Here is a 26,769-nt window from a genome sequence, read left to right as displayed (position 1 = left end):
TGAAGGGGGGGGGCATTTGCAAGGTAGGGATACATACAGGAGGCTTGCATGTATATGTACATTAATACTGTGCCATTAGTTTATACTGGGTGATAATGTCGCAGTCACGAAAAAAAAAACGCTGATCGCCGCCATTAGTAGAAAAAAAATATAATCAATAAAAATGCAATAAAACTATCTCCTTTTTTGTAAACACTATAAATTTTGCGCAAACCAATCGATAAACGCTTATTGCGATTTTTTTTTTACCAAAAATAGGTAGAAGAACAATACGTATCGGCCTAAACTGAGGAAAAAAAATATTTTTGGGGGATATTTATTATAGAAAAAAGTAAAAATATTGAATTTTTTTCAAAATTGTCTCTCTATTTTTGTTTATAGCGCAAAAAATAAAAACCGCAGAGGTGATCAAATACCACCAAAAGAAAGCTCTATTTGTGGGGAAAAAAGGACGCCAATTTTGTTTGGGAGCCACGTCGCACGACCGCGCAATCGTCAGTTAAAATGACGCCGTGCCGAATCGCTAAAACTGGCCGGATCCTTTAGCTGCCTAAAGGTCCGGGTCTTAAGTGGTTAAAATGTAGTTTTAGGGCCATGTTGGCTGTCACACTGAGTATAGGATCTAGAGTAAAGAAATATATATGTATGTGTATGTATAGATGTGTCTAATGCCGCGTACAGACGGTCGTTTTTTGTGATAGAAAAAAACAACGTTTTATGTGATGAAAAAAAACGACGTTTTTGAAACTTAATTTTAAAAAACGACGTAGCATACACACCATCGTTTTTTCAAAATGCTCTAGCAAAGCGTGGTTACGTTCAGCACGTACGACGGCAATCTGTTCCATTCAAGCTCGCTTCATAACTTGCTTCTGAGTATGCGGGGGTTTATAAACAACGTTTTAAACGTCGTTTTGCCCACATCATTTTAAATGACACAAAAAACGACGTTTTGAAAAGCGACACAAAAAATTCAAGCCTGTTCGAAAAAAAAAATTGTCGTTTTTCAGAAGACATGAAACAACGTTTTCCCCACACACGGTCATTTTAAATGACGTTTTCAAAAATGTCGTTTTTTTACATCACAAAAAACGACCGTGTGTACGCGGCATGAGGTTTCAGAAATGTTTACACAAGAAAAGAAAAGGTGCTGAAAAAAACCCTGTAACCTCCCAATACATAACCTGAAAGGACACACTATTACACATTGTTATTCATGGGATGTGCCCTCTCCCATCCAATCAACAATGAGACCTCAGTGATTCTGGGAAATGAAAGCTGTCTGGAACAGTTGAGATAAAAATACATTCCTTTTCATGTTTTTAACAATCGTACCAACAAATGGATGTTGAAATCTGAAAAAAAATAAGCGGCCATCCAAACTCCTTGAACCAAAACTCTGGTCATGCAAGAATGCTTATACCTCAGGGCTGCTCCGTTAACATCTCACCTTTGCACTAGTTGCACAATGCTCTGTGTGTTCATGAAGAAAACCTCACGTTCAGATTTACGGTTCAATGTAGCTGCATGACTGTCCAGTATATTTGCGATCTAAACAAGAAACAAAACAATAAAGAGACATTTTTAACCAGCATGCATTTTTATTCCCACTTACAGTATGTATTACAAGATTGTGTCTCATATTTGTCACATTTATTAAAAGGTTGTTACCGAATTTTGTACTTTAGTCCTTTCCTCCCCACTGTCTTATCCCTTCCCTCTCCAGTGGACGTTGGGATGCCCACGCCCTTGTATTCCTGTGCAAACTGAGCTACGGATGTTTTCAGGCAATGTTTTCCCCCTTTTTTTTTTATCAGATAGTTTTTATTTTTGTTATTGCTTTTTCCATACAAAGAATTAAACGAGTTGGAGATAAACATGAAAATTATATACATTACATTTATAGGTAGATTCAGAAAGAGTTAGGCCGGCTTATCAGTAGATAAGCAGACCTAACTCCGAATCTACGCTGCCGTATGTTTAAGCGTATGCTCAAACAGAGATACGCTTAAACAAAGCTAAGATAGGACGGCTTGCGCCGTTCTATCTTAGCTTGCAATTTTTCGGATGGCCGCTAGGTGGCGCTTCCATTGCGGCCGGCGTATATTATGTAAATGAGCTTGTACGCCGATTCCCGAACGTACGCCAGACCGCCACAGTCGAATTACGTCGTTTCCGTAAGGCCTTAGGCGGCCTAAAGTTATTCCACCTATGAGGTGGAATGACAATGTTAAAGTATGGCCGCCGTTCCCGCCGCGAGGTTCGAATTTTTTACGTCGTTTGCGTAAGTCGTCCGCGAATCGGGAGTTACGTCGTTTACGTCCACGTGAAAATCAATAGGCCCGTACGGCGTACTTAGCCGCAATGCGCACTGGGAAATGTAGGCGCATGCGCAGTAGCAGAAAACGTAAAAAAACGTGATATCAAGCCTCATTTCCATACAGCACGCCCCCCTGCAACCAATTTGAATTAGGCGCCCTTACGCCCGCTCGTTTGAGGCTACGCCGCCGTAGATTAGCAGGTAAGAAGATTGAGAATCATTACTAGCCTAGCTAATTTACGGCGGTGTAGCCTAAACAGGCTAGGCTACGCCGCCCTAAAGTTAATCCCTTGTACCTGAATCTACCTATTAGTTTCTAAGTGTAAATAGGAAAAGATTAAATCGATCACACAGTATAATAGATATCTATTTTACAAAAAACATCTAATGCCGCGTACACACACGACCGTTTTTCATGACGAGATTTTTTTTTTAAATTGGTCAATAAAACGATTGTGTGTAGGCTCCAGAGCATTTTTCTCGACGTGAAAAATGCCCATTAAAAAGGATTGTGAAAAACGGTCGTGTGTAGGCTTTAACGACGGGAAAAAAACACGCATGCTCAGAAGCAAGTTATGAGACGGGAGCACTCGTTCTGGTAAAACTAGCGTTTGTAATGGAGATAGCACATTCGTCACGCTGTAACAGACTGAAAAGCATGAAAACTGAAAAGCGCAAATCGGCTCACACCAAACTTTTACTAACACGAAATTAGCAAAAGAAGCCCAATGGGTAGCACCATCCGAATGGAACTTCCCCTTTATAGTGCCGTCATACGTGTTGTGGGTCACCGCGCTTTGCTCAAGCATCTTTTTTTTCACGATCGTGCATATGCAAGGCAGGCTTGACAAGAATCGTTTTTTCCATGACATTAAAAACGGTTGTGTGTACGCGGCATAAAACAAAACTAAAACAACAACAAACATACACCTCTATACAATATTCCATTTCCATTTATATCATATTATTCTCTGCTCCTTAATTTATTATAAGTCAATCTCCTCACCCCCACCTATTACCTCCACCCCCTCCTCCTCTTCCCCAACCTCCCCACATAAACCCTTATAAAATAAGTTACTAGAGTCAAGCCAATAGAACCATATTTTATTACATTTTAGGGGGACTCCTCTGTGTTTATATGCTAGTCTTTCTCTTTTTAATATATCATTTATTTTATTACACCATTGTTTGTGGGTTGGTGGCGTTGTTGCAATCCATTTTTGTAAAATGAGCTTACAAGCAAGATAGAAAGATCTAGTCCACTTTGTGTACATCTCTGTAGGTAAAGCTCCATCTGGGATTATTCCCAATATTGCTATTTTAGGGGTACTTGTTATTTCTGTCTGACATATTGTATTCAAGGTCAGAAACACTTTGTCCCAATATCTATGGAGCTTAGAGCAGCGCCACAGCATATGAATAAGGGAGCCATCGCGGACATAGAGGCAATGTATATTTTCCCCAGGCATACAATGTTTGTGGAGTGTAGTGGGTTCTATGTAGTATAAAAAGTTGGGTCAGTTGCTGAGATGGTGAAATAGATACCTCGGGAAGGATCTCCCTAGCCCATTTCCATTCCTCTTCACTAAGGTCTATCAGGTTTTTTTGCCAATGGATAAAGCTATTCGCCTGGCCATCTACCTTCTCTGCATTTAGCAGAATCAGGTAAAGGTCTCCTATTAACGACCGCCGCATGTATATGTACGTCCACAGAGTGGCACGTACAGGCATATGGGCGTACCAGTACGTCCCTGCCTTTCCGCGGGTCGGGGGTCCGATCAGGACCTCCCCGCTACATGCGGCGGTCGGAAATCGATGGGGAGTGATCCGGGATGAGGGGGCGGCTTTTCGTTTCTAGCCGCCCCTTCGCGAACGCTCCCCGGAGCTGAAGAACCGGGAGAGCCGTATGTAAACACGGCTTCCCCGTGTTTCACTGTGGCGGCCGCATCGATTGTGTCATCCCTTTTATAGGGAGACACAATCGATGACGTCAGACCTACAGCCACACCCCCCTACAGTTGTAAACACACACTAGGTGAAGCATAACTCCTTCAGCGCCCCCTGTGGTTAACTCCCAAACTGCAACTGTCATTTTCACAATAAACAATGCAATTTAGATGCATTTTTTGCTGTGAAAATGACAATGGTCCCAAAAATGTGTCAAAATTGTCCGAAGTGTCCGCCATAATGTCGCAGTCACGAAAAAAATCGCTGATCGCCGCCATTAGTAGTAAAAAAAAAAAATGCAATAAAACTATCCCCTATTTTGTAAACGCTATAAATTTTGCGCAAACCAATCGATAAACGCTTATTGCAATTTTTTTACCAAAAATTGGTAGAAGAATACGTATCAGCCTAAACTGAGGGGGAAAAAAATGATATATGTTTTTGGGGGATATTTATTATAGCGAAAAGTAAAATAAATTGCATTTTTTTCAAAATTGTCGCTCTGTTTTTGTTTATAGCACAAAAAATAAAAACCGCAGAGGTGATCAAATACCACTAAAAGAAAGCTCTATTTGTGGGGAAAAAAGGACGTCAATTTTGTTTGGGAGCCACGTCGCACGACCGCGCAATTGTCTGATAAAGCGACGCATTGCCGAATCGCAAAACCTGGCCTGGGCATTTAGCTGCCTAAAGGTCCGGGGCTTAAGTGGTTAATCCTCATTTCATAAACCGTATTGAAGTTGCCTTCATCAAAATCTCTGATGGGTTATTATGTAGTTGGAATGTTAAGGTCTGGCTTTGTAAAGTGTGTCGTATTTGTACATACTGATAGAAATTACTGTTTGATAATTGGAAATGATCTTTCAATATTTCAAAGGACAGTAGCATATCCCCTTCAAACAATTGATAGAGAAAGATTAACCCTGCTTTTTTCCATTCTAAAAATTCTGGTAATTTGTTCAGCTCAGATAAACCATAGTTGTCCCATATTGGCATGTGTCTTGTGTATCCCTTATGATGCGTAGTAATATGTATTGTTTCCCATAATCTATGGATTAAATGAAAAGTTGGAATCTTTCTCTTCTTATAAAATTGGTGGGAGACTATTTGCTGTACCAATGATGATGGTTTAAATTGAGTCATCAGTATGTTCTGTATGGGGTCTTGTGTATCTAACTCCTCCCATCCACACCAATGTTGAAGTTGTGCTGCCATGAAATATAGTCTCGAATTAGGGACTGCTATTCCCCCTCTATCTTTTGCTTGTTGCAGAGTTTCTAGTTTAATTCTTGGTTTTCCATATTTCCATAAAAGATCTCTGAAAGTCGCATCCATTGTCCTAAATAGTTTTGATGTCAACCAGACTGGGCAGTTGTGTAGTAGATACAACAATTGGGGCAGCCACACCATTTTCACCAGGTTTGCTCTCCCTATCATGGTCAATGGAAATTTGCACCAGATTTGAACTTGTTGTCTAAATTTACCTACAAGAGGAAGTATATTTGTATCTATATATTCATTGACATTTGGGGTGATAGTCACCCCTAAATACTTAAATGATGAAACATGCTTCATCTAAATGTTTTCCCCTTTACCCTCTGGAATAGCTTCCTCAAAATTCACCATTATCTTGCATCATGTACAGGGCTTTAACTCTCCTCATAGACCTACATGTGCCTTTACTTATTATGCCTCCAGACATGCCAACATCATAGGCTTACAAGAAATCAGATTTTCTCTACCCTCTCAAACTAAATGTTTGCACCGTAACTACCCCAAGTACCCCAAGTATTCCAATCAATTTCAGTGAAAAAAAGAGGAGTATTGGTAGAATTATCTGACCTTCCTCACATCTTGATTACTTGGGAATTCATCTTACCCGCTCATAACACACTCTTTACGCAACCAGCTACACAACTTTCCAAAAATGAACAGATCTTCCCATTATAGGTCCCACTATCATGGATAGGGAACATGAACGCCATCAAAATGACAATCCTACCAAAGCTCCTTTATTTGTTCCGCATCATCCCAATCCCTATTCCATCATACACCCTTTAATCCTTTCAGAATCATGTTGGATATGGCCATGTCTGTTTTTAACAAGGCTATGTCTTTTTAGAGTTTTGTAATAAAAAGTGGTTTTATATATAAATGGTTATGCATTTTTCTTTTTTAGTTGCCCTCAAAATCAGATAAGAGGGTATTTTTCCCATTCTTTCAGAATCATGTTCTACAATTTAATTTTGCCAAAAAAAGTGTCGTGTTATACAATGTTCACAATTTTGTTAAATGCTTAGCAGCCAAGTAAATTGCCCCAACACCACCCTGTATGCCTCATGATTTCTTTAACATATCTGCTAACGTACGCCTCTCTCCACTAAAGTGATATCCATCTTCTACTCTCAATTGAATAACTCTAACAAAAATCTCACTTATGTCTCCAAGTAGGAAAAAGATTGTCAATGTTCTATTTCTATACATAAACACAACTGAAAAAATTAATGGGGGATTTAATCCTAATCAAATTTCACAATGGCCATTGCAGCATAGTGCCCGGCTATGGGTGTCTTGTTTAGATGGTACTGGAAAAAACATACAATCTTTCTATGTATGTTTGACATGCAGTTTGTTTTTACATAAAGTTTTACCTGCTGGCTTGGAAACTGGCACAACACAGAAGTAATATTGCTGGCATACTGTGCCATTTCTTTCTTGATTGCTTTCTCCACATTTGGTGGAATACGTCCAGATACACTGGTCATAATGTCCTGGAGTTCCAATAAAGGAAGAGATGGATCTCTGAGGGTCTTCATTAGTCGCTCCACCCAGTCTTTTAACTAAAAAAAATATATATATATATTTGTTACAGCAATCAAATTACATATTAGGCTTAAAGTAAAAATGCTCACTTACCTTACAAAATATGACTAATGCTTTTGATTTTTGACTTTTGCCCCGGCACTGCTGCAAAGCAGTCTAACCAGTTTGGTGACCACACTGTTCACCACTGCAGGGCAAGGAAAGAGCATCATCACACTAATGCAGTCACAACTGTGCTTTCCTCCTGTCAGCAAACTCCCAGTTTTCTTTTAAAAGTGTAAGGGGAGGTTCACACATGTCCTGTGCAAATTTCCCATACGTTTTCATTATGAATTTCCAAAGCAGCTGTTCAGCGGTTCAGCTGCAATTTCCAAATACGGTTCACATGCAAATTTTTTCGGCGTCTTTAACAATAGCTTGTTGTTAAGCAGACCGCCACATTCTTAACATCTGATGACTGGTGCATACTGGGTCAATGACGTCACAAGGGGCGGGGCCACCAGATGACATTGTGATGTGGCCCCACAATTTAGCTATTTAGGACCTGTCAGACAGCGGAGTTGGCAGACGGTGGGAGAGGATCTCTTTTTTTTGGGGATTGGCAGCGTTCATTGTGATTGACGCTAGATCTACACCGAGGGACATTGTTTTTGTTTTAAGAAATTACCCATACTCATTCACACAAGGGGGGGGCTGGGATCCAGATTCCGATAAGCCCCCTGCCTGCAGACCCCCACAACCACCGGCCTTGTCCCCAGTGCTTTGGGGAGGGCGCATGTGGCCTGGTATGGTACGGGGGGGGGCACTCGAACCATACCCTTTTTCTGGCCTGCCAGGCTGCATGCTTGGTTAAGGGTCTGGTACAGATTTTGGGGGACCCCCACGTCATTTATTTTTTAATTTTTGACATGGTGTTCCCCTCAAAATCCATACCAGACCTAAGGGTCTGGTATGATTTGGGGTGGACCCCATGCCATTTTATTAAAAAAAAAAAATTGCCATGGGGTTCACCTTTAAAATCCAGACCTAGGGCCTGGTATGGATTGGGGGGGGGGGGACTCCCACGCTGTTATATATATATATATATAAATTTGTGTTCAAAACTGATAAAATGTGCGATTGAGATGCGCTCCCATAAAAGGAAATTAGCCTGGAATTTACATCTGAACCGCACCGCAGTGCTTAGAAAACACACAGGACTCTTTTTAAATTCCCAGTGAATTCGCACTGCCGCTGCACCACAGATATGTGAACTGACTCCATGGAAAGCCGGTTTGGTTCATATGTCATATGAATCGGATGTGGTGAATCCTGCTGTGCATTAGAGCAAACGTTTATGGATTAATGTGTCATCTACATATAATTGTACTGGGGGAAACCTTGAACACTTTAATGGGCCTTAAATCTTTTTACATGAACTAGGTAGGCCAAGAAGTGCCTTGGATAGACTATGAGCCTGTGGCTGGCTATACAGGCCTGTCACAAAGGCAACTTTAGTAAAAGAAGCTAAATGAAAGTACTGTACATATACATACACAAGGGGGCTTCCACACCCTGGCTAATTGTTTGCACTGAAAATATGATTTATAATCAAATGTCAATGCTAAAGACTTTACTGTTTTAAACAAAGTATTTTCCAAGAAAAACAATGCATGGATTGTCATTGTTGACGTTGACTGAAAATATTGGTGCCTGGCTGTTAGTACCTGCATGTAGCTAGTGAATTTAGAGTATGGTTAAACAGTGACTCAAAGAACTGAAGTCACGGTATCAAAACTACTGCCAGGCATCAAGAATCTAATAAACCATCTGGTTCTCCTACTTACCTCATGTACTAAATCTTTACAAGCAAACAATATCTAAGCTAACTTTGTTCCTTTATGTGTATTCATGTCAATATTTGGAATGGACAGGCCGTATACAGACTGAATGTTGACCTAGTTCACATATTTTGGACCATTTCCCTCATATCATGCCAAAAAGTAATCTTTGAGATGTTTTCTGCTTAATATTAGCACAAACAAAAGCAAGATATGTTTTCTCCACAAAAAATATTTTATATTCTGGAAATGTAACTAGTGGGTTACCTTGGTGCTGAAGTAAGGCTCTGGAAGACAGTATCCATTCATAACATTCACCAGGTTATCTAGAACATAATGAAATATACGATGGAGCTTTTCTCCCTGTAGTACAGTGCTGTGTATCTTTGGCAATGCTCCTGTATGAAGGTCAGCCTATAAATGAAAGATACCATGTGAAGCATAACAATCAAACAATAAAGAAAATTAAGATGTTTCATAAAGCCAGTCACCGCTGCTCTTGTGATAATGTATACATAAATATATACTGTACAAAGGGGTCAGCTAATAACTCTAGTTCTACTTTTTAGAGAAAATTACAATAATTTAATCAGAAAACCAATCTTATGTCTACATGAGACCTAATAATACAATATTCATAATGGCTATAGTATAATTATGCATGTGCACTGGAGTTCTATGCATAAATTCCTACTTTAACATGCTAAAAAAAAAAACTAAACTATACATTCCAAAGTAAAGCCTATACATCTGTTGCGATATAGAATTTTTATACTCACCATAAAATCCTTTAATTGGTCCACATATGGGGACACATGGAGATTTTCAACTTTGGGTTGTACTGCCGCATACAGGAGGGCTGAACCCAGGTAAAACAAAAAAATCATAAATGTAGGCCAGCCCAGGATAACCCCTCCCACTACCAGCATGCCTTAGTTAGGTAACAAAGCAGTACTGAGAGCATAATGGGCAACACAGCAAACACTCACATGGCCAATAAAGTGTGTCCTCACAGAAAAGAAAGAAAACTATTTTATAAACTATAAGTTTGAAAGTAGGTTTAGCTGAATCCTTCAGAGCAGTAGAATGAGAACAAGAAATCAGATCACTCTGCTGGGTCTATCCAGGATGACCAAAAAGTAGTCAGTAGCTGAGAGAGAGGCTCACAACCTGGACCATAGTCAAAAAGGAAGGAAGGTGCCTCTTTGAGAACCAAAGCCAAACAGAGGGACTGATAAACTATTTCCTGAATTAGGAAAATATAAACTCCACTGGGTCAGAACAAGGCCCTAGGTCTCAACTCACCCAGTCCCATTAAAGATGGGGTTTAAGCCATGGAAAGGCTGTCCGGTCAGACACTCACCTCGTAATGGGAATGAGTACCTAGGAAAAGACCCTTGAGGGTAAAACAGTCTACAATTATCTCCAAGGAGGCAAAACAGTGATTCTTGAAAATGCTGAGAATGTGTTTGATCCTTTAAAATCACAAGGAACAAACAAGGTAAAAGCTGCATACAAGAATTTGTGCAATGGATAGAAGGTTAACATTCTTAATTTAAAATGGCAAGGAAGAGATCTAGATAGTGCTGAGCCCATCCTATCTGAAATAAGGGAAAGACCTGGGACAAAGCCCCCTGTTAGATCTTTCTGGAAAATTCTTCCTATCTTTAAGCATTAAAAGAATAACAGATTTAGAGATGCCCCTGACTCCTTACAATTCTAAGGCCCCGTACACACGACCGAACATGTCAGCTGAAACTGGTCCGCGGACCAGTTTCAGCGGACATGTTCGGTCGTGTGTATGGCCGATCGGACAGGTTTCCAGCGGACATTTGTCCAGCCGACGGTTTTCCAGCGGCCAAAAATTTATTCGACGCATGCGTGGAAGCATTGACCTTCCAGGGCCATGCACGTCACCGCGTATCGTGTCCGCGCGGATTTCTGTTTGATGGTGTGTACAACCATCAGACAGAAATCCGGCAGCGGACTGTCCGCTGAAAACGGTCCGGCGGACCTTTTTCAGCGGACAGTCCGTCCGTGTGTACGAGGCCTAACAGTCAGGAGGTCAGCAAAGTACATTTGTCCTGCTACTGCTAGAGGACTCCTGCACTTGGAGACAAACCTGTAAATCATGCAGTTGAATTAGGATATGAAGGAAAACAGGTCTTGGAACACACTTGGTTGTATAACCACTCCCCCATGTACAAATTAAATCAGTTGGGGAAGCCTGTCACCCAACTGTCTGCACCTGAGATGAGTATAGAGAACAGTTCCAGAATTCAAAAATTTTCCCACGTCAGGACCCAAACTACCAAGCTTCTTGTGGCTGTGGTGTTGTCCAAATGGACACCGGTCTGATGATCTGCTAAGCAATAGCGAAACAGGATGTACACTGGGAAACAAGAATTCTCCAATGATCAGGATCTTCACTTCTCCCCAGCCTGACAGGCTGAGAGATTAGAGAATAGGAGTTTCCTGTAGGTGAGAAGAGAGAACCTCTCTGACTCCAGAGTTATAAGAATGATCCGGATGCAGAAACTACCTGATTTGCAGGGGAGGACACATCTGTTTGCTCAGAAACTAGGTCAACTTGTTTTATGACCAACAAGTCTAATAAGCGTTTGGGGGGCATCCAAGGCATGTTAGGGGTGTTTTAAAGCCCTCTAGAGTAAGACTTCAAGGATTGTGTTGAATGGAATTGTCTTTGTGACTTCAGGGGCTTTAAAAGACCGAAGAATGGAGACAGAAGGTCAATGTTTCAGTTTCAGAGTGGTGCGCATCAATAAGAACTGAAACTGTAATAGAAGAAAATTCTTAACCCTTTAATCTCATCAAGCAGAGACTGAAGTGACTCAGAGTCAGATATAGTCACTTCAAAAAACAGAGAAACAAAGGGCGCCCAAATATCTATGCAAATTAAGTAGCTACCAGTGCTCAACCCAACCGGCCTACTCACAAAGTAAATCTTTAAATACATAAATGTTGAAGAAAAAAAGTGGTACTAGCAAAAACAGGTTAATTCTTTACACAGAAAAGCTAAATAAAAACTGGCCATCCTCCCAGGACACTAGCAAACTGTGGTATGCTGTAAGCAGTGGGAGTGGTTATTCTATGCTGTTCTACAACTCTTTGGTTGCCAGTGTCCAATCCACTTGTAGTCAGCAGTACATTCGAAGGTGAAATACTTCCAGTGTTCCTCAACAGATGAGAAAGAAAAAACGTTTTTGGCTTCACATACACTTTACTGGAAACACATTTACAACCTTGTATTAATTATAAATAGTTAAATGTATGTAAAGCCCAAATTATTTTTTTAATTTAGTTTTGGGTAAAGTATGGAAAGGGTAAAACCTGGGGTCTTTTTCCTTGTGTGTATCCCTTCAAGGAAATTTTTGTTAACTTCCTGTCCCAGATACATAAGAAGTAAGAAGAAATATCTGCAAAGTGATGGATATTCTTCCCTTAAAAAAGGGGAAATTTTCCAATGGAGGCATCTTTTCCAGTGACAGCTGTCTATGTGACAACTGCAAAATGTTGGCTTTCCCATCACTTTCTTTATCAGAGACAAGGGTCACAAGAAAAAATAAAGCAGGTGAATCTCCCCATCAAGCATACAGACAGTAGAATACCTGACAGGGGTTTTAATACTTCTTTACCCTGTCCAAAACTATATTAAACAGTTTGGGCTTTAGATTCATTTAAACTGAGATACTATTAGATTGGTTTTGGTAAACTTTTGTTGCATTTTTTTTATACAATGCCTGTTAGATCCGAAGTACATGTTAGCTCATGGAGTCAAAGAAAAGGAAAACCAGTTGGTCCTTTTGAATCACTAGTTGAGCATTATCATTAGCAACTACCAAGGCATATACATAAAACTACTGACAAAAATAGAAGACCATCAAAGTGTTGCCCATATTTCATTGATCTACCTGTTGCACTCTGCTGGGGTCATCTAGTTGAAGTTTAGCAATTACACATCCAGGTTCCAAGACAGCACCTGCGCGTTTCACGTAGTGTATACATCCTGACTCCACGGCTGTCAGGGTCATCACCATCTTCATAACCTACAAAACAACATTTGTAAATATATATATTGCACTGATCCATCTCACAGACACATACTCAAAAATAGAAAACTGTATGCACAGAACATGTACTGTACATATGTTCATACAGACATCTCAAAAGCATGCAACAAAAATATGTTTAGTTTTTCTAATAAAAAAAAAACTCATATTGTAAAGCCTGGCAAAATAGTGATAAAGTATTTTAAATTTTAAATCTTTTATTTCAAAAGTAAAAGAAAACAAAAAAGGAGGTTACAATCATTAGAACACACATGTTTAATAGCTAAACCATAATATTGAGTATCACATTCCGCCAAGCTAAAACCAATTAATCCAGTATTATAATCTCCACTATCATAAAGTTATTAAAGATCAATTTCTTCTTGGTCATATACTCAAATAAAAATCCAACAGCCAAAAATAGGAAAATAAATAAATAAATATCTTTTCTTTCTCTCCCCTTCCCCCTACCCTTTATCACCCACCTGAGCCAACAAGTAGAGCTACATCCATTCACCAAGCCGATCTGTCTTAAAAGGGGTTGTTACATTTTCTTTTCAATTAGTAGAGTTCACATCTATAAGAGACTTTCCCTCCTCTGAGTTAGTGATAAAGTATTTTATTATCCATTATCATTGCACAGACTTTTGTGTCCACGGGGAAATGTTTAGGTTTGGCTCACTGGTAACAAGAACAGTGACATGAAATGTTGCAGAGCATTCTGCTGAAAACTCTATGGTTCCCCATACCTAAAAGCTATATTTCGCATAGAAGAAGTCAAAAGCCAGTGCAACTACAAAGAGACAATGCATAACATACCAATACACACTACACAGTTGACTGTTACAGGGTTAAATTACTCAAACTGGAGTCAAGATTGATTGGTTGCATTGGCCTATGAAAATGGCTATTGCCATTTACAAATGTTCTTAGAATTAAAGTGAAACGGAACTTAAAAAGTAAAGGTTTACTTTGCTATAGGAAAATGTAGAAATGTTAATTGTTGCATTTCTACTCCTGTGCCTAGAGCCTGTGCCTAAAGCCTCATAGCTGTATCTCTGAAGTGTGAGATTAAGGCTCCTCTTTACAAACCAACTCCAGGAAAAATTTAAATCCTCCCTTGCAGAGGGGCTGTACCTGCACTGCAAGGGTTAAAAACTGCTTATTTCGGTCTAGGGGGTAGAAAAAGCAGTTTTAATTACCCGTTTTTCCAGCAGACAGCAATCTCCTATTCTCCAGCAGTGGACTGTTCCTCAGCGTCCTCAAGTCCAATGTAGGGCTTTGGTCATGATGATACCAAAGGAACTTAGATTGCAGGAGTGCAAGGGAGAAAAGGCTGCTAGGACTGGTCTAGTAGCACAAAGGAGCCTGCTGGAGCAAAGGATGGGGTAAGCAAAACTATTTCTCCAAATCTCCTAAATAAATATGAGCATTCAACCATTGCAGTGCGAGTGCAACCCCACTACAAGGGAGCGTTTTTACTTGTACTGGAGTTCGGGTTTACGTTTTTTTCGTCTACTACAATGGAATGTTAACCTTATATTGGGAATTTTTTTTGCTTCAGTTAGCTATAGTACAAAAAGGGCAATTTGTACCACTTGCTCACACTAGTATGCTGAGTCAGTTTTCCCAGTTGGTTACTCGTTTCATACAATGTGATTGCAATGAGGGAAGCATTATGACTTGTCAAGCAGAAAATCTATTTCTTATGTCCCTCACCTGAACAAGCTACATCAGCTTTGTTCCCTTGCTTCATTAAGTTGTTTCACAATAGACTTAGACTAAAAAAAAGCATTGCAACGTCCATTGAGTGTTGAACAAATGGAAAGTGCAATATGCGGGAGGATTTTATAAAATGTACATTTCAGATGTGTTTGGAAATTTGAAGTCAAAGTAGTTAAATATTATTTTTAAATATACTTATTTTTCATAGAGGTTTAGTTTTAGAAATGACAGCCGAGATTGGGAGCAAGCTTGATACTACCATTTGTGCTAAAACTATGGACAATGCTAAAATAAAAAATAAATGAAAAATAAATGCTGATTTTATCTGACATCCTAATAATGAGAAATTCTCAAGAACCTTCAGACTTTTTTCACACTTGAGTCTGGAGGTGACTATCCTCTCATATTTGGAAAATGAAACCCATTTTCCTTTCATAAGGCTTCCAGAAGAAGACATAGGCACAGATTTTGATGCATTGTACACATGAAATGGTTAAAAAAAAACACGACACTTCCTATTTCCATTCACCTTGGTTTTTTAGGTGTTCCCACCTAGCATGAAGTATTAACACTATTCTTCATAATATTAAATTATTTTAAATCAGACATAGAGAGTACCCTTTATATTGGCGGCAGCAGCAGGTGTTTAAGGGTAAGGGTTAAGTATTAATGATGGGGATAAAATGTAGGTGTTGGTCGGTAAATTGTTCATTTAATGGATAGGTGACATGTATGTGATAGCAAATTAAAAAAGAGAAAACATATTTAGTACATTTCTCCATGTTTTACTGCTTTACAAAATCTGAAACTATAGAATAATGCCTATTGATCTACCAAAAATTCATTGTGTTCCTCACTTCCTGTTTGGGCCGATAATACAGTACCTCTGCTGCACTGAAATCCCAGCCATCTTGATCAGTTCTGCCTACTGGACTACAGAACTCGTCAATCCCCCACACTTCTCTCCACATGCTTATTTTATTTTCGTTCTCTGCAAATAATGGTGCTGCATTAACTGTAAAAAGCCTTCCCAAATACTCTGTGTAGGGAAAGGACTTTTGAGAGATGTAGCTATGGGCGCATGGCTATGTCAATAGGAAATTAACTCCCTGCAGCTGCCCCTGCAAGAATTATACAAGCCTTCTCATAATGGCACAAGGAGTAATGAAAGGGGTTTCTCTCCACAGGAACAAGGGGGGAAAAAATGAAAAATGCTGGAACATGATCTACAAGGGGACATGGAGGTTTGTGTTACATTTGAGTAATGCCTGGACATACAGCATACTTTAGGGTTAGAGAAAGTATAAACGTTGGCGATAGTTGACACTTGAGGCAGGGGGCAATGGGAGCTTACAATAAAAACAGTTTTAGCACAAAAAAGCTAAATGTATATACAAATATACTACATTTTCATTCAAAAAACACATTTCAAAAACACATTTTTACTACATAAAAACACATATGGTTTGCAACAAAACAGCTACTGTAGGGTGTTTTAATTAGAAATTTAAATACAAACAATTTTACTATTAACGATGATATATACAGTCCAAACCAATGGTTTATGCTTGGCTCTGCCAACATATAAAGAGGCATATTAATTCAGAATTTGCCATCTCAATAGCATTGTGTCAGATATTATTATAAACACAATGGGCCAGAAGAAAATGGCTTATTTACCAACAGGTAGATAGTGTAGGCCATACTATTTTAAATAAGAAAATTCATTTATCAACAGTTCTTAAAGTGGAGCTCCACCCAAAAATGCAACTTCCACTTTTTGGAACCCCCCCCCCCCTCCGGTGTCACATTTGGCACCTTTCAGGGGGAGGAGGGAGCAGATAGCTGTGTAATACAGGTATTTTCTCCCACTTCCGGGCATAGATCACCTCAGTGATCGAGGTGATCTACGTCACTTCCTGCGCCTACACTGTCCTTCCCGCTGTCTTCTGGGAGACACACAGGTCCCAGAAGACAGCAAGCACCAGTGAGGACGTGCATGCGCAGTAGGGAACCAGAAAGTGAAGCCGCAAGGCTTCACTTCCTGATTTCCTCACCGAGCATGGCAGCGGCATGGCGGTGGCAACAGATCGGCGCCAAGCAACATAGCGCCGAGCAACAGATCCGCTTCGGCTGCCGACATCGTGGGCGCCCTGGACAGGTAAGTGTCCATATATTAAAAGTCAGCAGCTGCAGTATTTGTAGCTGCTGGCTTTTAATATTATTATTTTTTTAGGCGGACCTCCGCTTTAACCTGCGTTTATGCAGAATAGATTTATATTAATTAATTTGTAAAACATGATTTCTAATATACTTGATTTATTTAAAATGCTTATTTAAAACCAATGAATATTTGAACAGTACAGTTTACAACATAAACCTTATATTTAGGTTCGCTTTTCCCAGCAACAAGGATTATTTTCAAAACTGTATTGGATTTTAAAAGATATTACTGGTATGGTGCAAGCATAAGTTCCTCTGCTTAGATTGATCCTGTAGGAGTATAATGCATGGTTGTCATAGTACCCAACCACTTCCTTATCTACCTACTAGTGTTTACATGTTGAGGAAGTGATTGTAACTTTACATAGTTTGCCTCAGGTGTCATAAGGGACTACTTATATCTCACAACTTGTCTGTCAAGTCTTTCAGTTACATAATTTGTTTACAGAACACATCAAGGAAGAGTCTGCTCTGGTCTCCAAGTCATTTCTAAAATAAATACTTACTGGATGTACTTGGATATCAAATTCACACTATGAATGCAATCTACACACTGGGGGGAGAACCTCTGGGGGAATCTAGGATGGAAAATGACCTGGGGGCATGCAATGCCAAGCAGCTTCAAGCAAACCAAACAGAATATTGGCATGCATTAAAAAGGGGATTAACTCCAGAGATAAAATGACAATTCTCCTGCTCTACAAGACTCTAGTCCAGCCGAACCTGGAGTATGCTGTCCAGTTCTGGGCACCAGCCCTCAGGAAGGATGTGCTGGAACTGCAGAGAGTCCAGAGAAAGGCAACAAATGTGATAAAGGGTCTGGAGGACATTAGTTTTGAGGAAAGGTTGCAAGCACTGAACTTATTCTCTCTGGAGAAGAGACCCTTAAAGTGGAGGTTCACCCAAAAAAATTTTTTTTAACATTCAGCCGAGTTGTCCTAATGACAATCGGCAGTTTTTTTTTTTTTTTTCCTGTGCATACCTTATTTTCACCGCCGCTTCCGGGTATGTCTTCTGCAGGACTGGGCGTTCCTATCTGATTGACAGGCTTCCGACCGTCGCATACTACGCGTCACGAGTTGCCGAAAGAAGCCGAACGTCGGTGCGCAGGCGCCGTATAGAGCCGCACCGACGTTCGCTTCTTTCGGCAACTCGTGATGCGCTGTATGCGACGGTCGTAAGCCTGTCAATCAGATAGGAACGCCCAGTCCCGTAGAAGACATACCCGGAAGCGGCGGTGAAATACGGTATGTACGGGGAAAAAAAACAAAAAAACAGCCGATTGTCATTAGGACAACTCGGCTGAATGTAATGTTAAAAATGTATTTTTGGGTGAACCCCCGCTTTAAGAGGGGATATGATTTCAATGTACAAATACCGTACTGGTGACCCCATAAAAGGAATAAAACTTTTCTGTGAAACGGAATTCAATAAGACACGTGGCTATTTACTAAAATTAAAAGAAAAGTGGTTTAACCTTAAACTGTTTAGAGGGTTCTTTACTGTAAGGCCCCGTACACACGACCGAGTTTCTCGGCAGAATTCAGCCAGAAACTCGGTTCAGAGCTGAATTCTGCCGAGAAACCCGGCCGTGTGTACACTTTCGGCCGAGGAAGCCGACGAGGACCTCGGCGAGGAAATAGAGAACATGTTCTCTATTTCCTCGTTGTTCTATGGGAGAACTCGGCCCGCCGAGCTCCTCGGCGGCTCCAGGACTGAACACGCCGAGGAACTCGATGTGTTTGGCACGTCGAGTTCCTCGGCCGTGTGTACGGGGCCTGAAGAGAGGTAGGGATGTGGAATTCTCTTCCAGAGGCAGTAGTTTCAGCAGGGAGCATCAATAATTAAAAAAAAAAAAACTATTAGATAAGCACCAGAACGACCACAACATACAGGGATATACAATGTAATACTGACATAAAATCACACGCATAGTTTGGACTTGTGTCTTATTTCAACCTCACCTACTATGTAAATATGACTGCACATAGGATAAAATTAAACAGAACATACAGTATGTAATAAGTTAAGGACTATTCTATGATACCTCTATCTCAGCGAAGCACTGTCCAGAAAACACATGGCCGCCATCCTCCACCACATACTGTATAAGCTTGCCAGCTGAAGGAGAGCGCAGGATTGAAGGATCATTTTCTTTCTCAAAGACACAGGTTTTATTATCAATAGTGATGCGGTATCTGTTAAAAAATAAATAGCATCCTGAAATGTGGTCCAAAATATGGTGCACCATCAAATTGTTCCCTCTCAAAATGTGAATGCCCTGAAACCCAATTATAAGATGCTAACCCGATGGTACTATGTCCCTCTTAGAATAGAACATATGACATATGATATCAGGGGGCTACCCTGACTGTTTTATGGGTTGTTAAGACCTTTTTCCATACTTGGAGGTCATGTCCAATTGCCCAATAATTATTGAGACATGATAATCTCGAGCCACAGATACAAAACAAATACAGCAGCCGTTGCAAAAAAAAAATCCTTCGGACATATTTGCAATAGGGCAACTGTGCTTCACAATTGGACCTTCAAACTTATGAATAAATAGTTGTAAAAAAATGTAATCAAGTGCAACAATTTATTTTCTAGTGAATCAATCAATTCATCAATAAGTGTAAACATCATCCAATTATAAAGTTTCTTGTGAGTTATTATATAAAAATGCAAAAAAAAAAAAAAAAAAAGTCTGTGAATTCATATAAAATGAATGTTTTATACCAAAGTCTTTGTATCGAACAGCAGCAAAAAGTGCATATGTGCTATATAAATCTTATGGTACAAGAAAACGTAGCGCCCAGTGTCCTCCATCTTATAAGGAAACCAGGTACTCACTCAAAAAATGCTGCTAAAAAAAATAAAATAAAAAAAGCATACACAATGACAATACACAAATTTTGTATGTAAGTATGCCCAATTTGCATTCAGATGGTCTGGAATAACTATCCTCTTGCCATCCACTCAGAACAATCTCCAACTTGCCAGTATTTGCCATTAAAGGAAGATAGGAAGGTGCCACATCTCATACAACCATAGATAGTTTATTATAGAAACAGTAAAAATACACTTACAAAGGATTACATGCTTGTTTCTATATACAGCAAATGCCGGCTCCAGCTGCAACCTCAGACTGTGAGCAGGGCATGCTGGTGTGGGATGACGTCTCTCTCAATGGCCTCGCTCAAGATGTTTAGACTATGCATTAAAATCTATTACAAGTTCCCATATCTATGAATCTCACTAAGGTGCTTCTTATGAAACTAGAAGGACAAAGCAGCAATTCATCCTAATAACTCATGTTTTGATAGCCATAAGGCAAACCACTGCAATAGCTCTTTTAGGCTGCATACACACGCAGTCCATCCGATGAGAATGGTCCGAAGGACCGTTGTCATCGGTTAACCGATGAAGCTGACTGATGGTCTGATGTGCCTACACACCATCAGTTAAAAAAACGATTGTGTCAAAACGCGGTGACGCAAAAGACGACGACGTGCAGAAAAAAAACGAAGTTCAATGCTTCCAAAACATGCGTCGCATTTTTTTCCGTCGTTTACGTAAGGCTTTTTTCGGCGTAACGTTACCCCTGCTCTATGAGGCGTACGCAATGTTAAGTATGGACGTTGGGCCAGCGTCGAATTTTCCGTCGTTTGAGTAAAACGTCCGAGAATAGGGCTTTGCGTAAATTACGTTCACATCATCTAGGCATTGAGCAGGGGTAATTTAATTTCAAAATTCAACGTGATACTGAGCATGCGCCGTACGAAAAAAGCGTCATTTACGTGGGGTCAAGCTTATTTTACATAAAACACGCCCCCCTGTTCCTCATTTGATTTAGGCGTGCTTACGCCGGCAGATTTACACTACGCCGCCGTAACTTTAGAGGCAAGTGCTTTGTGAATACAGCACTTGCCTCTCAAAGTTGCGGCGGCGTAGCGTTACTACGATACGCTACGCCCATGTAAAGATACGCCTATCTACGTGGATCTGGCCCTATGTCTGCAAACTATACTGCGATAAATTTATCGCTAGGTACCTATCAAGCACTTTTTACCAGCAATTGCTAGACCTCTGCATCTGGGCTGCCCCTGGCTCTCTTGAGTTGGGTTTGACCTGCAATCCTAAGGTGATAGCCCGACTTGACCCTTCTCCTCTTCCTTTCGTTTGACATTTGATTCCCTTCCCTTTTTTTCGTTCTCTCTCTGAGAATTTGTGTTTCTTATTGGACAATGCTACATGAACCTGAAAGCATTGAAACAACACATATGTATTGCTGCACCATTATGAGAAGTCACTAAAGCCATGATATCAACCATTATAACCCCCCCTGTAAAATTTGTCTTCAATAAAAACTTTGAATAAGGAAAAAATAAACCGCATATATATCTGAAGATGGACATCCTTTAAGTCCTCATACACAAATTAAAAAAAAAAAAAATACAGTATTCGTGTGTATGTACAGTATGTCAACCAAGCAGGCCCTAGCCTGCTCTAGTAAGTGCATCACCCATAATTTGGAAAGGTCCAGGCTTGCTTATTGATTCTTCAACCAAGATCTCTGAACCATTGGGGGCCTGTACAAATTGCTGAGTGTCCAAAGACACATTACTATCTCCCAGTCAAACTATAGTCAGCCAGGTCGGGGGCTGATCATTCCATATATATATATATATATATATATATATATATATATAGCCACCTTCTGGACAATTTTAAAATTATTAAAGCTTCTATTCTTTTCTCACTCTTTGCGTTTACATAGAAAAACACTGGAGATTCCAAAATGATTGTTATCTAATACAGACAGAAACACAAAACAGGGGTATGAGGGTTACCTATCAATTTCTTCTTTAATATATGTAGTGTAGCTGCTCCCATCATACGACAAAAGCAGGCCTCCGTCACTCAACCTGTGCACATCCACTTCTACATACGATTTGTTCATAATCACTACATAAGAATTTGGAGACTGGCGTGTAACCTGAATTTATCACAAAACAATTTGATGAGTAACAGTTATGTCAGTTCATTACATATAGTATAAATGATATAAAAAGTATCTGCAAATGTGATTAAAATATCTTTGTTTTGTAAACCGGCAGCATTACACAACATAAACAGAACGAAAGTAAAAAACAAAAAAACACAAACACACAATCAAGAACACATGCACAATGTGGATAAATGCACAGTTTTTCTTGCTTTTAACATTTTTGTTTAAGTATAAAGCTACATTTATCAAAAGCCTGTTTAACCACTTCAACACCGGACACTTTTACCCCCTTACTAACCAAGTCATAGAGCACTACTGTGATAGCTCTGATTAGCCACAGCTATCACATTGTACAAGTCCAATGTGGTTGGCCCTGTACCATGTAATCACTGTGACCGATCACAGTAGTAAACAATGGCATAAACGACACCCCTTGTTTACTACTCTTAATGTGATTACAGTGATTGTTATGATCAATCATATGGCACCAGGGCCAATCAAATCAGCCCTCTACCCATATCAGTGATCCCCCGTGTCCAGTGGACACATCGGTCACAGATCGTGGCACTGCGCACCCCCAAGGGCGCACATGAGTCGTGCTTCTGGGAGGACGTGCCCCGTTTCCCACCGAGCTGTATATGTACAGTGGTCGGGTGGGAAGCAGCTGAATTAACTTACTGGTGATTGACTAAATAGCTCACTGGGAGTTCACTGATCTGAAGACTATGAACACAGAAAAATAATATATTATATATACATACACACACACATATATATATATATATATATTTATTTATTATTTTTTATTATTATTATACTGTAATAACGATTTACCTTTACATGTACACGTTTCCCTTTAAAACAAGCAACACCTTTGGACTGGACCTCTGATGTAAAGGGAGAGTGTGCCGCTGTGACCCAGTCCAAAGCTCCGTGACCATGCCCGCGGAAACCGGGGACCCAATCGCCGCCGGTGTCCCGCGATCGGTCACAGTAGCTGAAGAACGGGAGAGGTGTGGCAGTGACACTGATCGTCTGTTCCCTGATATAGGGAATGATGATCAGTGACGTCACACCTACAGCCACGCCCCCCTACAGTAAGAATCACTCCCTTAGGGCACACTTAATCCCTTAGCGCCCCCTAGTGGTTAACCCTTCACTGCCATTGTCATTTTCACAGTAATCAGTGCACTTTTATAGCACTTTTCGCTGTGAAAATTACAATGGTCCCAAAAATGTGTCAAAAGTGTCCGATGTGTCTGCCATAATGTTGCAGTCACAAAAAAAAAAAAAAACACTGAACGCCGCCATTAGTTGTAGAAAAAAAATTATTAATAAAAATGCCATAAAACTATCCCCTATTTTGTAAACACTATACATTTTGCACAAACCAATCGATAAACGCTTATTGCGATTTTTTACCATAAATAGGTAGAAGAATACATATCGGCCTAAACTGAGGAAAAAAAATTTTTTTTTATCTTTTTTGGGATATTTATTATAGCAAAAAGTAAAAAATATTGAATTTTTTTCAAAATTGTCGCTCTATTTTTGTTTATAGCGCAAAAAATAAAAACCGCATAGGTGATCAAATACCACCAAAAAAATCTCTATTTGTGGGGGAAAAAAGATGCCAATTTTGTTTGGGAGCCACCTCGCACGATCGCGCAATTGTCAGTTAAAGCGACGCAGTGCCGAATCACAAAAAGGGGCAAGGTCCTTAACCTGCATAATGGTCCGGGTCTTAAGTGGTTAAATGGCTGAAAAAAGGTTGAAAAATGCTGGTTTACACTGCCTTTCCCTAATACATTATCTTTGCATTAGTACATTGGAGATATACTATATACACATATAATGACTTAATTGTATAAAAAAAGAAAAAAGGATTGTTCTATTGTAAAGCTATTTTCTTGTAGCAAAAAAATAAAACACAGAACAGGATTTCCACTGCCTAAATCTACTGGCAGCTGCAAATGACTGGAGCAACTTCCAGAAATTCGGTGCTATCACAGATAAAACGGCAGTAAAATCTGGGAAACCTGCTGACTGGGGAGACTTCCAGGAATTAAGATATCCAGCATGAATCGGCCAGCAGCTGTTAGGCCGCGTACACACGGTCGTTCCAAACCGATGAGAATGGTCCGACGGGCCATTTCCATCGGTTCACCGCTGAAGTGGCCTGATGGTCTGATGTGCGTACACACCATCGTTCCAAAAACCGATTGAGTCAGAATGCGGTGATGTCAAACACACGACGTGCTGAATAAAAATGAAGTTCAATGCTTCCAAGCATGCGTTGACTTGATTCTGAGCATGCACGGGTTTTGAACCAATTCTTTCTGTACTAACCATCGGTTTTGACCAATCGGGCAGCGGGCCATCGGTTCGATTTTAAAGCATGTTTTAAAATTTTGGACCGAAGGACAACGGACCGATGGGCCTTACACACGGTCGGTTTGGACCGATGAAACTGAACCTCGGTCCATTCTCATCGGTTTTGTCTGACCGTGTGTACGCGGCCTCAATATCATACGCATCTTCAAAATAAACTGAGAACAAAGCTAAAAAAAACACACCCTCTTTCCTGAGAACACGAGGCATGATGGTTGTTGGTGGGGTTATCCTGTGTCGGCAAATGCTTTTTTATTGCCAGTTTCTAATTCTCCTGCAGGCAGCAGTATAACCTGACAGTATAAGTCTATCCTCAATAGACGACAAAGAAAATATGACACCATTTCCACCAGCATTATGGCTCTTCTAGTACTAGTTACTACCAGATACAATAAAGGCTGTTATTATTCACAAAGTTTGCTTTTATCATAAGTTATCGTAACTGATACAAGATTTAACTGTCCCAACAAGAACAGGCCAATGACTATATTAACTTCTTCAGACCCGCGCTATAGCCGAATGACGGCTACAGCGCGGACCTGAAAATCCAACTGGACGTCAATTGACGTCCGCCCCTTAGGGCGTTCCCCGCGCGCGCTCCAGATCGCCGCCATTTCTAGTAAAAAAAATAATAATAAAAAATAATAATTCTGTCCCCTATTTTGTAGGCGCTATAACTTTTGCGCAAACCAGACGCTTATTGCAATTTTTTTCTTTTTTACCAAAAATATGTAGAAGAATACGTATCGGCCTAAACTGAGAAAAAAAATATATATATTTTTTTTTTAATTGGGATATTTATTATAGCAACAAGTTAAAAATATTGTATTTTTTTAAAAATTGTCACTCTTTTTTGTTTATAGCGCAAAAAATAAAAACCGCACAGGCGATCAAATACCACCAAAAGAAAGCTCTACTTGTGGGGAAAAAAAAGGACGTCAATTTTGTTTGGGAGCCACGTTGCACGACTGCGCAATTGTTAGTTAAAGCGACGCAGTGCCGAAAGCTGAAATTTCACCTGGGCAGGAGGGGGGTATATGTGCCCAGTAAGCAAGTGGTTAAATGACATACTGTACATATGCATATATAGACATTGTTCATGGACCCTTAACAAAGAAGTAACATGAGTGAAATCTGTAAATACTCAAACCATAGAACACTATTACCTTAAGCACATATTTATTCCCCTCATAGATGAGTTCCACATCTACTGTATTTAACAATGTGTGTGCTGGTAACACTTGCCCCCTAAAAAGGAAATAAATGAATATTACTACAGAAGTGGAAACTCTGTAACAAATTAAGCAATGGAAAATAATTAAATCTACAAACACAGTACAGTAAAAAAGATAATACAAGATGGAGCCGATTTGAAATCTGTTGGCAACCAAAGTACAGCTCACTTATTGCTAGAGCTGGTTCGAAGATTAAAGCAAAATTTCAAAGATTGTAACACCTTGATTTTCTTCAGCTGAAATGAACACCTTCATTTATATTTAAACAGCGTTGCCATGCAGAAGAGGCTTTCTAAAACTATTTCAGAAAATATTTTATTCATTCGGATATACTAAACGAGTCCACAGTGAAAACATTTGTATGTTTCGGGCATCTTAAAGTATAACTAAAGGCCAAATGTATTTATTTTTAGTTTTGGATAGAGGGGAGAGGGATTAGAACACTTGTCAGTTTTTATTGCTGCCTGTGCCCCCCGTTAAAAGAAGAAGCAATAGTCCATGCCAACGGTGGCCCAATGGCTCGCAACAGTGAAGGACATTGAACAAATTGAAGATCTGACCTCTGCTTTATGGGATAAAACCCTGTACACACGATCGGTTTGTCCGATGAAAACAGACAGATAGACTGTTTTCATCAGACAAACCGATCTTGTGTGGGCCCCATCGTTTTTTTTCCCATTGGTGAAAAAAAATAGAACATGTTTTACATTTTTCCTATGGATAAAAAAACGATAGAAAAATCCGATCGTCTGTGTGGAACTCCATCCGACAAAAATCCATGCATGTTCAGAATCAAGTCGACGCATGCCCGGAAGCATTGAACATCATTTTTTTCGGCTCGTCGTAGTGTTGTACGTCAACGCGTTTTGGCACGATCAGATTTTTGACTGGTGTGTAGGCAAGACTGATGAAAGTCAGCTTCATCGGATATCCGACAAAAAAATCCATTGGATCAGATTCCATCAGATATCCGATCGTGTGTACAGGGCTTCAGTCAGAGGAACAAAAGCCTAGATAGTTTTATTGTGACCTTTTCCGCTTCTCTGACGAATTCTTCCAACACACATGATTAAGAGCCATCGTTTGGGATTTCTGTTGCTTCTTTGGTGCTTGATCTTGTCTCCCTGGGGGTGACGCCCGCACCCCCCCCCTATTTTTCCTCACCTCAGTTCTTTCCTCACACACCCAACCCAGGCCCCCCCCC

At 40.0% G+C, this 26,769-nt stretch overlaps 1 protein-coding gene across 3 annotated transcripts in view; it reads right to left on the bottom strand.

Moving 5' to 3' along the window:
- The window catches only part of ACACA (acetyl-CoA carboxylase alpha), a 510,335-nt gene that overhangs the window by 379,658 nt on the left and 103,908 nt on the right, over nt 1–26,769 (bottom strand). For all 3 annotated transcript variants that reach the window (XM_040337823.1, XM_040337822.1, XM_040337824.1), the window contains 7 exons: nt 25,497–25,578; nt 21,782–21,927; nt 18,976–19,126; nt 12,843–12,977; nt 9,178–9,324; nt 6,919–7,107; nt 1,451–1,551 (listed from right to left, as the gene is read on the bottom strand). In XM_040337823.1, the coding sequence (XP_040193757.1) occupies nt 1,451–1,551; nt 6,919–7,107; nt 9,178–9,324; nt 12,843–12,977; nt 18,976–19,126; nt 21,782–21,927; nt 25,497–25,578 (951 nt within the window). The remainder of the gene's footprint in view (nt 1–1,450; nt 1,552–6,918; nt 7,108–9,177; nt 9,325–12,842; nt 12,978–18,975; nt 19,127–21,781; nt 21,928–25,496; nt 25,579–26,769) is intronic.

Source organism: Rana temporaria, chromosome 2 (genome assembly GCF_905171775.1).
Source record: "Rana temporaria chromosome 2, aRanTem1.1, whole genome shotgun sequence".
Taxonomy (NCBI): domain Eukaryota; kingdom Metazoa; phylum Chordata; class Amphibia; order Anura; family Ranidae; genus Rana; species Rana temporaria.
Note: the sequence above shows the minus strand (reverse complement) of the source record. Positions and strands in the feature narration are given on the sequence as shown.